Source organism: Esox lucius, chromosome 20, assembly GCF_011004845.1.
Source record: "Esox lucius isolate fEsoLuc1 chromosome 20, fEsoLuc1.pri, whole genome shotgun sequence".
Classification (NCBI taxonomy): Eukaryota; Metazoa; Chordata; class Actinopteri; order Esociformes; family Esocidae; genus Esox; species Esox lucius.
The window spans coordinates 29,417,572-29,434,744 of NC_047588.1; the positions used below are offsets into that span (position 1 = coordinate 29,417,572).

At 40.1% G+C, this 17,173-nt stretch overlaps 1 protein-coding gene across 1 annotated transcript in view; it reads left to right on the plus strand.

The window, feature by feature from the left end:
- The window catches only part of si:dkey-246i14.3 (ephrin-A4), a 46,000-nt gene extending 32,170 nt beyond the window's left edge, over positions 1-13,830 (plus strand). Inside the window, exons 4-5 of the mRNA XM_013139279.4 lie at positions 10,660-10,689; positions 10,810-13,830. Coding sequence (XP_012994733.2) covers positions 10,660-10,689; positions 10,810-10,904 — 125 coding nt within the window. The 3' untranslated portion in view covers positions 10,905-13,830. The remainder of the gene's footprint in view (positions 1-10,659; positions 10,690-10,809) is intronic.
- The last annotated feature ends 3,343 nt before the right edge of the window (positions 13,831-17,173 follow it).

Consider the following 17,173-nt stretch of genomic DNA (forward strand, 5'->3'; position numbering starts at 1 on the left):
TGAGACTTGAACCCCATTTAGCTGTGATCGCTGCCAAATGCTTTTCTATAAAGTACTAAAGCAAGGGTCAGTCTGAATACTTATGTACATGAGGTATTTCAGTTTTTTACTTTCAATAAATTGACACAAATGACCCTCCAAAGACCCTCCATATGCCACCCCAGATCATCCCTGACCCACCGCCAAACTGGTCATGCTGGATGATGTGGCAGACAGCATAACGCTCACCACGGCATCTCCAGACTCTTTCACGTCTGTCACATGTGCTCAGTGGGAACATGCTCTCATGTGTGAAGAGAATGGGAAGCCAATGGCGAACCTGCCAATTCTGGTGTTCTCTGGCGAATGCCAATCGAGCTGCACAGTGCTGGGCTGTGAGCACAGGTCCCACTAGAGGACATTGGGCCCTCATGCCACCCTCATGGAGGCTATTTCTGACAGTTTGGTCAGAAACATACTCACCAGAAGTCCGTGGGAGGTCATTTTGTAGGGCTCTGGCAGTTCTCCTCCTGTTTCTCCTCACACAAAGGATCAGATACTGGTCCTGCTGCTGGGTTGATGCGCTTCTACGGCCCTGTCCAGCTCTCCTCATGAATCTCCTCCATGCTCTTGAGACTGTACTGGGAGACACAGCAAACCACCTTGCAACTGCAATTATGGATGTGCCATCCTGGAGGAGTTGGACTGCCTGTGCAACCTGAATGGGCTGCAGGTATTGCCTTATGCTACAAGTAGTGACAAGGACACTAGCAAAATGAAAAACTAGAGGAGATAAGGAGTCAGGGAGGATAAGGAGAGTGCAATTGTCTGTGGCCACCACCTGCAAAACCATTCCCTTTTTGGGGGTTGTCTTGCTGTTGCCTCTCCAGTGCATTTCCTTTGCAACAAAACGGGTGACATTGATTCACAATCGTTTATGCTTCCTAACTGGACAGATTGATATCCCTGAAGTTTCATTGACTTGGCATTATACTGTGATGATTACGTGTTCCCTTCTTTTTTTTTGAGCAGTGTAAATAAATTCTGTAACACATCAAAATGTAAAAGGGGTCAATGGGTCTGAATACTTTCCAAAGACACTATGGTCTTATTGTGTATGACCACTAGAGCCGAGGTTCTTAGTAATATCTACTGCAATTTTAAATAGTCTAGTGAGCTTTTGTGAGAAGCTGTCTGTTTCTCACAATTTATTGGCTTCCGTTGTCTCGCAGCTTCATTAAAACTGGGATTGTCATCAGTGAACTTACAAGGAACAGACTGAACACATCTGTGAGCATGCTAGTCTGAGCAATGAAACATGAGGATGAGGCAAACAAATGCACCTACGTTTTGGTAATTAGGATGTCTTCTCCAAAAGCTACCAGAAATGTTGTCTCTTACACTTTTATTTATTTAAATTACACATCTTTCCATTGGCTTTCATAACGTATCATGTAGTTACAGTAGGCTATAAATGCAAATAATGTTTTGTTGATAAATGTCTAGGTTATTTGTGACTGGTAATTATCCACTTTTTGTTTTAACTTGAACACCCCTAGTTAGTGTGCTGTATTACATCCTTATTCACATTATTGTGTTTTAAAGCAGGTGACCTGATTAGGGTTGGCACTGTTTGAATCCTCTCATTAGTCAGCATGTGTTTCACCTATACTGGTCACCTCATTAATTCAGATGTCTTTCACTTGGCTGGGACAGCTAATATTTAAGAGCTGTGGCCAGTGTTTTTATGAGAATGGAGAACAGAGAAAGAGCAACACCTTCTGTTGTTTTCTTACATTAATTAACAGAATAAATGATTTTGTTAGCATTTTCTCTGGCATATTTACTGAGCACTCATGATCAGTGTCATGATTAGTGTCTTTTAGAATTTACATGATTAGGGTCTTTTGCAGTGCACTTTCCTTTTGGAGACAACATTTATTAGACACCTCCATCAGAGTCTTTTAGAAAGGCATGTGCATATGCCTCCTTTAACAATTCCATTCCTGTTCGACCTACAATGTTTTGGCTGGTTGTAAGGACATCTAACAAATGGGAGCTCATCGGGATGTTGTTTCTCATTAGTTTTATAGTAGCTCTTACCAATTCCAAAGAGACTCAACTGTCCCCAAATATTTATGTTGTTCAATACAATTTTTGTAGTATTTTCTGTCACTGACAACCACATTATGGGGGTTATAAGATGTTGTAAAATCATTTTAAATGTTGCATAAGCACACACAGTAAACCTTGGCAACAACAACAAAAACATGGACTTGAAAGCTTTTGAGGAAGAGAAGAAAATCGTGGTCCAATATACCAAGGCAAATCTCATTGAAATTGCAAAGCATTTTGACTGGAATACTATCTGCCCAGTCACAAGCAGTAATCAAAGAGTTGCTTGAGGCTGCTTTGGTGGAGAAGGGAATCCTGCCAGATAGAGAAGCTGATAAAACACTTGCTCCTTTAGAAGTCCAACTGAAACTCAGTAAGAACTGAAAGCAAAATTGGATCAACAGAAGTTAGAAATATATTGCGAGAAGAGGTTTTAGCAAAAGAAATTGGTGCAAACAATATTTGAGTCTGAATATAGAGAAAGTCTAGAAGAATGTGCAGCCAGACTAGAATAAGAATGTGCAAACCAAAAAACTACAATAGCAAGAACATAAGCATGACATTCGATTTACAGAGAGAGAATTGGAAGAACTTGGAATCAAATCAGGCCATTCTACACCCGCAATCAGGGATTGTAACCAGTATTATTTTCCATTAATTGTGTCCCATATGGGGGAAGAAATATGCAATATAGCTTAAAACACTTTTTTGTTTGAAACTTAAAAATACATTGCAAAATGGAAAAGCAGCATAATTCTTGTTTGTCTGTTTACTGTATTTGACTGAACAGAAAATAATGCAAACTTATAGTGAATCTAAAGTGATATAAAAAAAAGTGTCAGTATTGCCATTTTGAAGTAAATTCTATTAATTGTGCAGCCCTAATTTTAAGGCATTATGGCCATTTCTAAACAGATTTTTTTTTGGTTCTTACAACAGCAAAATCAAGTTCTGAATCAGTTCCCCATAAAATACTATTTTATATAGTAAATATATTCTATTGACACATTTTTTGTCTTTAGAAATTGCTATAGTTTTAGTTTTACACGTAGCTTAATTACTTCAAAGTGGATAAAGTGGCTTGCTACAGAATAGTAATGCTAGCTAGTTATTTACATGCTGATTGACAGACACATGTAAGGTGTGAGATACAGCTGTACCTGGTTAGGAGAGAGCAAGAGAGGGGTGGAAATGTCACATGAACGAGAATTGGGCCTGAAATGCTGAGAATTATAGTAGGATATTTGTGTATTTTATTTGTGAAGGATATTAGCATTGCCTCACTAAATTTAAAGTAATAAAAGATACAAGGAGCAGCAATGCTGCTATGTAGGAACTGTGAATGTAATTAAGCTCAGGCTCTAAATCAGAAGCTAATGTGGGCAAAGCAGCATCAGTGTCAAGAAAGTCCAACTTTTCTGTGTTAAAATAAATCTGTTATGAAACATGATAATGATAATAATCCTTAACTATCTTTGAAAAGTTAATCCATTCATATTCAATTAAATCTGCCTGAAACACGGTTAATGTCAGTAGGCTAATGTAGAGGTAATGCTTGGGCTGGAGGGATGGGTAGCCCAAATCCACGCACACACTGGCAATGATTGAGGATGGCAGGACTTAGACTTGAAAGAGAAGTTGGAGTTACAAACGCTTTGCATATACATTTTGTTGAATTTTTGTGGGACTGGGAAAAATATTGGAACATTATTAACTAACGATGCACCTACAGATTGGCCAGTGATCGAAGTCAGATAGTATTTGCTAAAAAATAGGCTATTGTCAATCTGCCTATCACCTTTTATAATGGTAGATTGGGAAGACCAGTCTCTAATGTCTTTAATTCACTTTTTTTCGCTCCATTGTAAATATTTATTTAGGTTATTGTATCAACTATCACAAATCATAATAAGCTAAAAAATTGTTGATCGCAGGCTATTAATTTATTTCACAAGCAGTTTGGATGTGTTTGCAACTATAGTTTCTGGCAGCTCAAGACCAACTTAAATGATTTTGTTTATCATGAATACACATTGAAATATTAATGGTAGCAATTTTCATCAATAATTAATATGGTCTCAAAACAAGAACTATACATGCCCCTCCAAAATAATTAGAGAAAAAATTGCAAAAATAGATTGGTATTGGTCCATATCTCTCCAGCAGAAAAATGATTGGCCGCAAAGACATGCTATTCAATAACAAGTTTTATTAATAATGTTGATCTGTAGAATCCTGTATCCATGTTAACTGTGATTGGTTCATGCGTCTGATTAACTATTATTGAATAGCATGTGCCTATGAGTGTAGTGTGTCTGGTCCATACCTGAGATGATGTCATCCAGCTGTTCTCTCCTGAGCAGGCCTCATGAGGATGTTGATCTGAAGTCTGTGGATCAAGTTTCTTCCTGGAAACAAGCTGCTTACTGCACAGGAATAGTAGCGTCAGGTTGATCAAAGCACTACGAAGCAGGGACCTGTCCAATTCAATGGGAAGTGTTGTTGGATTTACTTAACATTAACATTAAATATTGTAAAGAACAAGGCATGTTGTAATGAACTATAGAAAAGTAGAAATAATATTTTTTCTGTGCTACAGGCATCCCTATCAATGATTAAATAGGGCAGCAGTGTATTTTTCTTTACACACATATACACTTACAGTAATAAAGGTTATTCTGAAAGTATTCTAAGGGGGCTTATTAGTTTGCATAAATATGTTTTGTGCTTTTCAGTAATATCGCAATTTTATATTCATTTTCCACTTTATGAATAAGGAGGATTTCTGTGATTGCCTGTCTTCCAGACGTTAACCAGTAGTAGCACTGACCTACTGTATACTGTCTGAAGTAAAAAGAATCATCTCAAATTCTATATTCTATTAGAAAGAACATTACTTAAAAGAGCTTAGTATTTGATTAAAATTGTCAAAATGTAACCGTTACTAAATAATAACTTTTTCTTTTTTTTAACCGGCGCGAGAAATATGCATTTCATTGCTTATACAAAAAAGGTGCATATAAATATTTTTTACAATTGTTATTTTTGCCTATGCAAATATTTCTTACAACAGTTACATATATTTACCGTGTTAAATGTATTTGCAAGTTTCCAAACATATCAGATGGAATGGAAAGTGGATGGACCACTATGCATTGATACATTTTACTGTGTGACTTGTTCACCCAAGTCCGCTAATATAATGTAGATTATTATTGTCAGACACTAATAAGATGTTGAGAACAGAAATTGCAGTCTGTGGAGTTATTTTAGTCTATAACATAATGAAAAGCAGTTTTAGTTGTGAATGAGAGTCCAGCTCATCGTTTTATTTACGTAATTGTAATAGCAGTTTAAAAAAATAATAATGTAGTATTCACCTTTTCCCTGTTACCTCTCATTGCTGCTGCTTTTCAAAATAATTGAAAATGTGCAGTTTTGCACTTTTACTTAACCAAATGTACATTTATTTTCCAACTGTTTTTCTCTGTCTTTCATCCTTCATCCCTTCTCTCATCCACTTTTACCAAAGCTAATCCGGTCTAAATTTCAAGATCCCATTTCTGTCCATCTTTTCTTTCTTTCTCACACACTCTCTCTCTCTCTCTCGCTCTCTCTCTCTGGTCTTCTGTCGTTCCTGAAGTGGCACTAATCTCCCCCTCTCTCTGTCTCTGCTCCTCTCTCCTCCCTCCCTCCCTTCTTTTTATGATCTGTCGCTACTGGAGCAAAACTAATCTAGGCTCTATCCACTACACTGTATTTTACTCCATCCTTTCCTCCCTCTTTAAATCTCCCTCTACATTATCCCGCTCTTCTCCTCTCGTCCTCCCTAGTTTTCATCTGTGTCTCCCCTGTATCTCTCCATCTCCTCTCTGGCCACTTTTTAACCAACTCTCCCTCTCTTCTTTCGTTCTACTTCTCAATCTCTGTCATACAGAGGCTGTTCTGTAAATGTGTTGGGATCAGAATACATGAGGGGGGGAGAGGGATGAGATGGATGGGAAGATGGAAATAAGTTTTTCTCTCCCTCTGTCCGTCCATTAGTGGTTGTTTAGTGCAGCTGTTGTTGTGCTCCCTGCGGCAACGCCTCACACTCTCTGGTTCCTTCCTGTTCAGGGTTCCCTTTTATCTGACAGCCAGAATGGCAGCCCGGCACATACACGTGTTTGTTTGTGTGTGTGTGTGTGTGTGTGTGTGTGTGTGTGTGCACGCACGGGCTGGCGTGCTAGCCCCTAGGCGATGGCAGCTATTGTCCTTTAGCAACGTCCTGTCTCAGGACTCTTTATTTAAACTTCAAACTCTCTTTCTCTCTCACATTCACTGCCTTCTACAACTTTCTCTCTCTACACCAAACCCTGTGCTGTAAAAGTTAGAATGAGGTGTTGATTCCCTATAGTTGGGAGCTCACACACACACACACACACACACACACGGAGAGGGATATGAAGGACAGAGTGGTGACAGGGAAACAGGGTCCATCAGGTACGCTGTCATTGAACCAAGGTCACTCAGCAGCCTGTGGTTCCATGCTCTGCTCTCCTGTGTCACAGGGTGTGTGTTTATCCTCTCAAATTAACCAGAGATCTCCTGTGTGTGTGTGTGTGTGTGTGTGTGTGTGTGTGTGTGTGTGTGTGTGTGTGTGTGTATGCGTGTGTGTGAAAAGCAGGGCAGTTTGGGCCCAGTTTCACATGGCACAGAAATCTCCCAAGGTCTGTGGTGGGAGTAATTAGTCAATTTATGTTTCTTTCTCCCTTTTAATGTAATTCTCTTGGCTCTGCAGATTGCTGAATGACATTGCGAATTAACAGAAAGTAATCGTAAAGTTTTTGGTTTGACTCAGACACGCCTCTCTATGGAGGTGTAAATGGTCTCCCTGTCCTCTTCAGTTAAATAGTGATTTTTTAAAATATTGTTGTACTAGAAGTGTTGCAAGAGACAGCCCTCAAAATGTGTCTCCCGGAGCGGTGTCACGCTGAAACAGCTCCCCCTGCAGCCCTGTCTTTCTGTCCTCCTTTCCCTCCAAAATGTTTCCCTCTCCTCCTCTACCTACCTTTCTACGAAGACAACTTTTTCAAACGTTAATTCTGTTCTTGTTTCTCTCTCTTTTCTCTCGTTCAGTCTCCTTTCCTCTCCCGCTGTGTGAAGCCATTATATAGACTTTCTACTCCCTCTAATTGATTTCCCCTTTCTTTCTCCACTCCCCTGTTCTACCTCCCCTCTCCCCTGCTGTGAACAGTCCATCGCCGTCATTTTAGGTTGAAGTCCCTCTCAGATTGTTGGTTCTTCAGGCTTTTTCTGACTTCTTTCCAAATCTCCTTCCATCACTGACCCCCACTATTTGAAATACCTTTGCGCCCTTTGCCCAACGCTCCGTACACGTACGCACACACACAACACAATGCCAGACACACTGCTCAAATACATCTGGGTCTCTTTCGACACTGAAAGACTAACTTGGACCAACTTCCTACTGTAATAAAAAATGTCTCTCTTTTTCGCCGAGCGATTTTGGAATGTTTTTCGTTCAGGAAGATGGCTACCTACCTTCAGTGCCTGTGTCTATAAAATGGCGGCATGGGGTGGGAGAGGTGGAGTCACGGAATGGTGTCTCTCTGCAGTGAAGCATTTTTCTGTCTGGAGACCCACACACACACACACACACACACACACACATGCATGAAGGCGCGCACACACAGACACACAAAATGGGTCTCTCTCTGCAGTGCAGGGCTGTCCTGAGACGCATGCGACCGTGGCAGCCATTTTGGGGTGGAGCACGCCGTGACCAATGCACCACAGTTAGCAGTTAGCAGTTTTAAAACACATACATGTAGTCATTCGGAGATCAATACCGGTCAGTCGAAAATCTGCATAAGAGCAAAACACATAAGAAATTCATAAGTAATTATTTCTGCGAAGTAAATATAATTTGGTGTCTCAGATTATATATTTTTTAATCACGATTGGAATTTGTTTTTAGGACTTCCCTTGTTCTACTTGAAACTGCAGTATAGTTTGTAATAGTTGACTACAAATTAAAACATGGTCATCATTTATAATTACCCTGAATCGTGTTACGGTCAACTATTGAGTTAATGTAAAAAAAATTGTGATAATTGTGTGGAGAATGACCTGACAAAAAACGTAATTTATTCAACTGTTTTAATCTACTGATTTTGACATGGAAGGTTGGACTGGATTCATTTATTATTTTTAATTTTATAATTATTAACTAGATGTAACAAAACTATTTTTGTGAATGTATAGATTTGGAGCAGGGGACACAATGCTTGTTACTTTTTGTTCCGGTATGTTTTAGTGCACACTGCTAGACACACAGTAAGAGGCCCAGTCACAGCATGCTATTTAATGCTTCGTTAACTCTCGGATAGTTATTTATTCAGAACATGAGAGGTATGTTAACCCTCCCACCTCCTTTCAACATGTAGTCCTCGTGGATTTAGATTACAAAGGACGCCCCTGACTTAGAGACTCACCAGAATATAAAATTGGCAAATACCTTCACCAAGCCCTATTAAAAAGTTACTGCTGTCATTTTATTGGGTGAAGCAGCATTTGCTACGCAACGTTTCAGACAAGTGTCGCGGCGCCCTTCCGCTTCAGATGTGACGCAAACCATGGGAAAGAGGGGCAGAGTGCTGTTTTTATTTTAGGCTTCATGGTTTGTAAACACACAATTTTTCTGTCCTTCAAATCCGAGTGCTGCTGCAGGCGCTGTGCGTGTTGTGACTAATCAGATGCACAGGAACTGCAGGTCGTACGGACCGGCCACCACGCACAAACCTCTGGGCCCTCTCTCCACCCTCCACTAGCCTTTTTACTGAGTCAGCGTGGTAACACATCAGTCCCGACAGACACAGAGACTCTTTCATATGTGTGTCTGTGTGTTTGTATGTAGGAGCCTGCACCTTGACACCTGTAATTTAACAGGCGATGTTTGCGTATATATTTTACAGCTTTGGTGTACCTTTCAGCATGATTCTCTGGCATGGTCAACTGAACAGTAATATATCTGGGGGGGGTTTTCCAATTTGAATTTAAAATGTTTTGTAGCCCATTTGGAATTTTTAAATGAATAAAATTTGAACTTTCAAATAATGGTAATTTTATTGTAACTGCTGGTTAATTTTTCGTTAGGCCCTCAGTAACATAGGGCAGGTCTACATGATGAAGACCTGCACAAAGAAAACTCAGCCTTATGAGTGTTACTGATAGTTTTGATGCAAACTAAGACCATGAGTAAAATCTGGATAAATAATTGAAAAAAGATTAGAAAGGTTCATTTGAATCATTAAAAAGAAATGCAGCGTTTTACCTTGTTAGGTGACCAGATCAGGAAACACTGGGCCTAAGTCAGGGTCCACCCCAGTCAGGGTCCACCTATGCCCCCGTCTCTCATCAGTCAGTCGGTGTGGTTTGGAGATGGTATTGATATCTGGTATTCCTGCAGACGTCTTCAATACAGCACTGTGTGTGTGTGCTTTCACTGTGTGTCTGTGCTCTGTGTGTGTGTGTTTTCACTTTGTGTCTGAAGTGCTCAAGGCTATTGCGTGTAAGTCCCACTGGACTAAATCGATCTCTCTCACACACACACACACACACACGCGCGCACATAAACACAGAAAGAAAAGAATCTCGAAGCTACGCATTCAATCAATGGACAATCTTTTGAAAAGTACAGCTTAGACATCGTCTACACGCGCTTCATTGTAGAAAACGCTGCACTGATAACAGCTTCAATTCAACACCTCATCCCCATTTTTGCCTTTTTTATTTTGCGCCTTTTCCCTGCCCTCTGTCTTTACCGTGTATCCTTACTTGTCTACTCTCCTTATGCTTTTCTGATATTTTTACAAACTCCCCTCTCTTTTGCTCCCTCCGCCATCCTTCGTCCTCCAGAACCCATTCTGCCCCTCCCTGACTCCCTCGTCCCCCCTCCGTCTCCCTCCATTTCTCCCTCCATTTCTCCATCATTTCTCTTTAGTCAGCTCCCCTGCTGAGAGAATGACACCCAGACACAAACACCCCTCCCTCCTCTGTCTCCCCTCCCTCTTCCCTCTCTCTCTTTGCTTGACCTTCTTTAAATCTTTCCTAACCTCCCTGCTTTTCTCCCTCGTTTTTCCCACAGGTCTTTTCCACTTCTTCTTCCTTTCATTTCCTCTCCTCTGTCCTCTTCTCTGTTTCGCTCTGTCATTCTGACTTTTGTTGAAATCTTTTTTTTTTTTGTAAACGTTTTGCTTCTTCCTGATATCCCCTCTCATCTGATTCCCTTTTCTTGTCTACTCAACATTATCTCCCTCCCGACTCTCTTTCTTTGCTCCTTTTTCAGTCGACCTTTAAGAAGATTTGCATTGGAGACATATTTAGGGTTGCACAGTCAGTAGTCATTTTTCATTGCATTTGGCTGTGAGTAATGTTAAATACACTCTCTTAGTCATTTGTCTGTTTATTTTTTGTTCCATGCAAGTCTGCTAAGGATGTAGTTTTTTAGAAACTTAAGAATGATAGTATAATAAACTTTGTTTTACTCTTCCCCTCTCCTAGCACCTGAAGAGTCCAAGAAGCAAGAACAAGGTGAGATACACACAATGTGTGTGTGCGTGCGCGCGCGCGCATGTACATACATACACACGATGTCAATTGGATGGTATTGATAAACTTCTAATGGACTCCCCCTCTCTCTTTGTCTTACAGAAATCCCAGCTCCTCACAGTGGTGTGAGTTCAGTGTGGGCAACTTCCATTTCTCTCCATCTTCTCATCCCTCTCATCCACTTTCTCTATATGTGACCATCCCTCGATGCAAGCTGACCTCATCAGTGTCTTCCGGACAGTAGAAGTGGCCTGTCTCATCTGCTCAACCCCTTTATACACTGTCCACACTTGTTTTCATTTCAGGCCCTACCTGACCTACAATAGGGTCTACCTTAAGACAAGACACATGCCCTTTAAATGCCTTTAAAACCAACAAATTACATTTATATTCAATAATTTCTCCTTTGTAAATAACTCTGTATGTAAGTGAGGACACTGATGGGTATAGAAAGCAGCACCTCACACGGTGTGGCTGTCTGTTGACACGGAGCAGCACCTCACACGGTGTGGCTGTCTGTTGACACGGAGCAGCACCTCACACGGCGTGGCTGTCTGTTGCCACGGAGCAGCACCTCACACGGCGTGGCTGTCTGTTGCCACGGAGCAGCACCTCACACGGCGTGGCTGTCTGTTGCCACGGAGCAGCACCTCACACGGCGTGGCTGTCTGTTGACACGGAGCAGCACCTCACACGGCGTGGCTGTCTGTTGCCACGGAGCAGCACCTCACACGGTATGGCTGTCTGTTGCCATGGAGCAGCACCTCACACGGTGCCTTGACTTAAGTAGACCTGCAGTCTAAAGGCCACTTACTGTCAGCCTGAGAACACGACCAAGCCCCCACTGATAACCGAAGCAGTTCATGCGTCACATGTGGGTCTGATATTTAAGGACGTTGTTAGTAAAGGTCGGCCCCATGAAGCGTTTTTCCTTAACCTACGTTCTACCAGGGCGCTCACAAACTCCCAACACATCACCTCTGTCATTTTTGGACTGGCACTAATCTATTGCTTCTTGGTTTCTCAATTTTTTTTTGTCCACTCACTCTTGTTCTACTTTTTCCATCTCTCACTCCTGACTAAAACGCCCTCTGAAACAGACCGACACTAATCTGCCATCAAAGCTCTCATTCTTCATTTCACACTTTTATCCTGTCCATCACGCCATCCTGTAGACTATGTCTGTGTCCAGTCTTTCTTTCCCTCCCACTCACTTTCTCTTTTTCTCTCTCTGTCTTTCTCCCTTTCTGCCTTTCCTTCTCCCTCCCCCTCTGAACATAATGAGCCAGCCGAGCCAAAGTGGACCAAACAGATATGGTTCTGTTAAGTTACTACTGAGATGACCAGACTTTGTGTTTGTTGACTGGCTGTAAGCTGAGTGTGTTTAAACAGGACTATTTTGTTAATGTCATTCTATTGGAATTTCATTGTTTTTTAAGACAACATTTTACTCTTGATTTACTCTTGAAAGTGTCACCGATCTTTTATAAAACATATGAACATTCAAAGTTGACTAAAAGTTGAGAAAAAATGAGCCAGCAACGAAACTGCCTAAACCAGTATGCTGTTTGATTGAAACTGGAAATTACGAAATGGAATAATGTGACTCGTCTGCTATGCCCTCTACTGGTTGGAATCATACTGGTTAAACTGGTCCAACTGGGCTGGAACACCTGATACTGGGATTGGAGAACAGACCCATATCTGGGATTAACTGGACCTGTGGTCCTAATATGACCACATCTGGGTATAACTGGACCTGTTGCTAGTGGTTTACCTCTGGGATTGGGACTGAAATGGGAGAGGGTGGGGGAGAGGAGGTTGGCACATAGACAAATCCCACTCCTTCCTGCTGCACCCCTGTGCCCCATTCTTCACTCGTTAAAAGGCGAACAAAAGGAATTGTGGGACACACACTGAGGGTCACGCCTTACCTCACTCCACCGATCACAGCCCAAACCACAGCGGATGACCGGGTGTGCAGGTATTTAGACTGTCTGCTGAGCATTTAACCTGACATGGCACTCCACCAATTATGTGAGGGCCAAAAATGTGCTTTGATTGAAAAGAGGTTGTTGTTTTAGTTGGTAAAGATTTTTTTTAGGCTTTAGGTTTATCAGTTGAATATTTTAGTTTTGTAGAGGTTCAGACATGTTGGCATCCATTTTGATATAAAACCTTCAAGGGAAAAAATGACATGGTTGAACTTGTAATTGTATCATTTTTATGCAAATTTTTATACACATTTTTATATAATTTTTTTGTTTAGATGAGCTGGGTTTTTACTATTGCCTCTATCAAGCAATAATCAGAGACCTTTTGTGAAGGTTATGTATTTTAATAAGGTTATTAAAAAAATTGTATTTTTGGATCATAAAAAAATATTATGAATGAATTCAATTTAGTTTTCCTTTTAATTAATTAATAATACATTTTAATTTGACATACATATTAATTAATTCAATGCAAATTAATTTTCCAATTGCAAAAGTCAAATCAGGGGAACACTGAACCACTTATCGTAGAAGTGTGTGTTACAAGTATTACAACCGCACAAATGTAAATGTCTTGTTATGAAACAAGAAGCTAGCCTGAAATTGTTGCTAATTTTAACAACCATTTTAAAAATAAATAATTAGGATTTTTTTTTGCTCAGTGATAATTTTCACACATTAATGTTTTTTAAAATAGTATTTTCTGGGGTTCTTTCCAAAATTGTGATGTTGTTTTTGGTCATGAAATCTTGTTTTAGATGTTGTTGATTAGCTATGCCTGAAAGCACTTACTCATGAAGAAGAGCCTTTTGTATTATTTTACGCAGACATTTGGACGTCAATATGCTTTAAATGAAATCATGTTTCTGCTCTGTGCGGGTTATTCAGGACTAATTAGGGGTGGGAACACTGATGTATGGAAACGACTTTGTTCTTTTTACATTTAGTGCTCCAGATTTTATTACAATCAGTTTATAGGGAAAGATAATTTGGTTTGTGTTATGTTTTGTGTTTTACTTTTCATTTTCACATTTTAGTGAAAACCTAGCATCTTCTATGAAGAGCGAACTGCAATCTGAGCCCTTTTTGTTTACAAGGCGAGACAACATAATAAATGATTGCAATAAGCCTTGATGTTTCTTTCTTTGCTAAGCCCTATAATCAAGACCAATTAAGACAATATACACACATGGAAACACCGTTACTTGTGGAAGGAAGACAGAAATGTTTACAATGCCCACTAGTATGTCCTTAATGTGTCCTAAAGGACTTCAGATGACCTTGTGGTTTCAAAGCCATTGTAACTAGAGAAACCCAATGGAATATTGAGCTGAGTTTCTACTTGATCTACAGTTGGAAGAACCCTGATAAGATGAAGACATCACCTACACCTGGGAGCAGCTCTATTTCTTTTCTATGCAACTATACAGTACAATATTTACAGTATTTTTTTTCTGTCCTCATAAATACATATGCAACCATGAATCCAGCAATATCAACAAAGAAAATGTAAGGTACACACAAATAGGATGATATATAGGATGAAATGTGTAGGCTTGTGAATCCAGCTATCGAATATCCCCGGGTATGAAGTGCAATGACCCCTATTTCATGGTTTATGGTGTTACTTGGTGACGTGTTTGACAGATAAAACATGCTCTTTAGGACTGGTTTGGGGTTCGACACCTACGGTTCTCAGTTCGTGCCTTGGCAGTGAAGGGATTGGTTACACTAGGTTAATACGAAGCTTAATATTCAGACGAAGGGCAGGGCAAGCTGCGAAGGGGAACCATCTAAGATTTGTGTGTCCTTAGGTATGATCAGCAGCTGGAGGGTACTTTGACCAGATGAGAATGTGTTGAGCGCTTCCTTAAACAGCTTTAGAGCTTTGTCAGATAGAGAAGTGAAACTGGGAGTTTTCTAAAACATAAGTGCTACAAATTCAAACCAGTGATACACCTGTGTGAACCAGAAAAAGCAGTTCAGACGATTCTTAATCTTTATCTTCAAGTATTATATTATAGATCACCGGAGCCTCTGTAAGTCCTGAGCTCCCACGCACCCAACCAGGATTTGGTATACTGACGCTCTCCAGACTCTGGAGTTGTTAGTCTTCAGTTGTATGTAGAACAAGTTAAGATCTTTGAATAAGGGTTTTGGTTTCTTAATATAGCTTTAGTTAACTGTTTTGACTATCATCTCAACTAGAGCTCCACTTTTAGGTCGTGGCACGGCGTTGAAAGCCCCTCCGACCACTAAGGTTCCTGAAACTGTTTTGATACTGACCCAAGTCTCCGGATATGTTTTGGCATCTTTTTCAATGATATGTATTCATAAGCGTGAACAGCGGACCTTACGGTCAACGGAACAGCGGGACACACCCACCAGTGAACTCTTAATCACAGCAGATGTACTCTGTTTCATTGCATGCTGTCCTTTGTAGATATAGCCGCTCCTTTTCCCAATGAAATTCACCACCAGGTGGATCTTCCAAAGAAAGAACATCCTTGGAGCTGTTGAGTTCATCCTCCCGGTGGTTGGATCCTGCGTTCTGTTTGTGGCCAGTTAGTGGCATGTGACACATGGGTTTCCAACGGACAGGGTCCGTGTAGACCCAGTCTACTCCTCAGCCTCTTTCATTCCAGTTGGTAAATGGGATTGAAGGCCAAGACTGAACCAAGGAATGATGTCCCGTCTCTGATCTGGGACTCGGCGCTCAGTCACTGGGCCCACGTCCACAAGCATCCCAGCCACGCCTTTACTGCTGTCACTGTATCCCTTATCTCCGGTCCTTTTTACCTAAACTAGGATTACATTTGGAATTGAGCAAGGGTATGTTTTCGGTGATGGATTGGTCAGGTTACACAGAATGCTTACAAACTGACTAATCGTTCCAGACGTTCTCCGTTACATGGCCAAGCAAATACTTATCCACTTACTATTAACTGATCTATAACATCCTCACTTGAATAGTGGCAATCGGTAGGCAAATTCTGAATACTTTTTGCTATGTTAACACCCTAAGTACAAAATATTTAGCCAATCACAGCGAATGTTCTCATCAGGTTCAGAAAACCGGTTCTGATTCTATAAGCCACGGTGCATTTGCTTTAAGTGGACCCTGTGATGTCTGGTTTTCTTTTTTTTACAGAACACAGAACTGTGGCAAACCTAAGATTACGTGTAAGATTGTTTCTACACATAAATGCCTTTATGTGTAGAAATCATAAGACACCAACTTAAACCCCCTTAACTCAGTCACACATCACATGAGACGATTCAAAGATGTCTGTTTTCTTTCTGTTCGCCTCTGTCTCACTTTCATCCCCTTTAAAGGTGTGACACTGATAGAACATCAGATTTTCTAAGTTCTACTTGGTCAAATTTACATGCAGATCAGTTTGTGATTTGCATAGACTTCCCAGTCTCTTTCTTTTGCTCTTATCCAGATGATTTTCTAACAACTGAAAATCTATTCATCTTGTGTTCAGCATCCCTCTCAGGACAGGGAGCTGAATCGCTGTCTCATGCTGCCTCTGTCTCGTTTTACAGGGAGCCAGCATGGAATTGGATTAGAGACATCCCTCTGTAGGACACAATTACACTCTGAAGAAGGCTTACATCTGGGGATGGTTCTCTACCAAATCAAAGTCTGTCAGATATATTCACACCTCTTTCACATCACCAGTGGCCTGAAGTCAAGCTGTGTCTGTATGCCACGACATCTGTTGTGTAAATAAATTCAGCAATATGCATGAGGGGAAATCTGATGGCCTCTATCCTAAAAGAATGGGAAAGATTGGCAATATCTAGCTCCTGTTTATTAGATGTTAAAACATTGATAAAGGAGATATAATGATGAAATGATGGGATGATTTGGGAGAAATAATTTATGATTGATATGATTTTACTTTAATTTACCTACCATCCTAATCAGTCATTATCAACAGCCAGTAATTTAAAAAGATTGTTGTTTTCTTGTTTGATTTATTGATTATGGTTTTGCAGGTGTTTCATGTAGGAAAACACAACAGCTGCCAAGCTTTGTTTCATTGGTATGTAGGTTAGCAGGTTTTGTCGGAGCCTCGTTTACGTCTTTACTCATTATTATTTATGACAGATTCAAGGGTTTTCTTAATCATGGCATTATAAGAATATTTATATAACTGCTCAGAAACATCTACTCACTTCAAAAATATAATTAAATAAAAGGTAATTTGCCGGTGACATACTATTGGGCAAAACATTACCAACACAGAATTAATTTCCGAAATCTATCATTTCAATAGTTAATAGTAAGGTGTCATTCAAAATAAGTGTATTTGTGATTTTTTTAGTTAGATGCAATAAAATAATATTATAGTTATCAAAGAAGTTTCAACTAGTTAGAATCTTCCTTCTTTATAAAAGAAACAATACAAATACATTTTCAGGAAAAAACATTTACTGAAATGAAACTATTATTTATATTT